Source organism: Nanorana parkeri, unplaced genomic scaffold, assembly GCF_000935625.1.
Source record: "Nanorana parkeri isolate BGI_ZX_2015 unplaced genomic scaffold, ASM93562v1 scaffold1267, whole genome shotgun sequence".
Taxonomy (NCBI): domain Eukaryota; kingdom Metazoa; phylum Chordata; class Amphibia; order Anura; family Dicroglossidae; genus Nanorana; species Nanorana parkeri.
The window spans coordinates 192,720-193,550 of record NW_017307535.1 but is presented as its reverse complement, the minus strand read 5'-3'; the positions used below and the strand labels follow the sequence as shown (position 1 = coordinate 193,550).

Sequence of the window (831 nt, the reverse complement as noted above, 5' to 3'; positions counted from 1 at the left end):
TAAGAGCTCCATGTGCAGGAGAACCTTCTCCTCTGATCTAAAAATACAAGGCTGGTAAGAAGATCCTGTTTATAGAGCAGGATATTGATCTGTGCCTTCCTGCTGCAATGCAATCCAATCCACACAGCAGATGAATGGGGTCTGTAGCATGGCAGGTGCCCAGCGCAGCCCCCTACCTATCCACCATCCACCATCCACCCCCCTGACTAAGCATTGCAGCAGCATGCTCAGGTGGAGGCTCTGGCTACTTACAATGTACAGCAGGTTCAGCACACATAGGGAGTTCTTGGAGCAGGTGAAGCCACCGCACACCATGCTGGCAGCTCTCAGGGTCCTTCTCTGGTGATGTCCTGGGCCAGGCAGAGGCAGCAAAGGTTCTGAAGGGCTGAGACAGGCGACAGCTGTGACCGATGTGTCCCCACCTCTCTTCTTAGGTGGAAATGAACCGGAGGGAGGAGGCTGAGGCTTCTCTTACATATAGATGTATGGAGCAGGCAGAGGCTGCAGGGCGCCCTCTAGTGGCCATCTGCGGAAATGCATTCTGAGGAAGGAGGACTTCCCAATAATGTATCCAACAATGAAGAACAATGTAATACTTTCCAGCTTACCAGTCCTTAGACCCAATGCATATGGACCTCCTGCATTAAGGTCACCATACATGTTACAATCTTTGCACAACCAACTTTGGATTTCCCAAAACTATGTACTGTAAGGACCTCAGGCGGCCTCTCTTTTGGTCTTTGGGCACACCTGCCGTCCCCTTTTCAGCCAAAGTGTCCCAGGTTGCTAAGAGCTCTTAATAACCTATCACGCTCCAGCTGGCATCCCCCC

At 51.6% G+C, this 831-nt stretch overlaps 1 protein-coding gene and 1 long non-coding RNA gene across 2 annotated transcripts in view; one reads left to right on the top strand and one right to left on the bottom strand.

Annotated features, from left to right (window-relative positions):
- TSPAN13 (tetraspanin 13) overlaps positions 1 to 831 on the bottom strand; it is a 52,752-nt gene that overhangs the window by 40,153 nt on the left and 11,768 nt on the right. Inside the window, exon 4 of the mRNA XM_018568964.1 lies at positions 253 to 408. Within this exon, the coding sequence (XP_018424466.1) occupies positions 253 to 315 (63 nt within the window). The 5' untranslated portion in view covers positions 316 to 408. The remainder of the gene's footprint in view (positions 1 to 252; positions 409 to 831) is intronic.
- LOC108797378 overlaps positions 404 to 831 on the top strand; it is a 9,793-nt gene continuing 9,365 nt past the window's right edge. Inside the window, exon 1 of the long non-coding RNA XR_001941882.1 lies at positions 404 to 414. This is a non-coding gene — a long non-coding RNA (uncharacterized LOC108797378). The remainder of the gene's footprint in view (positions 415 to 831) is intronic.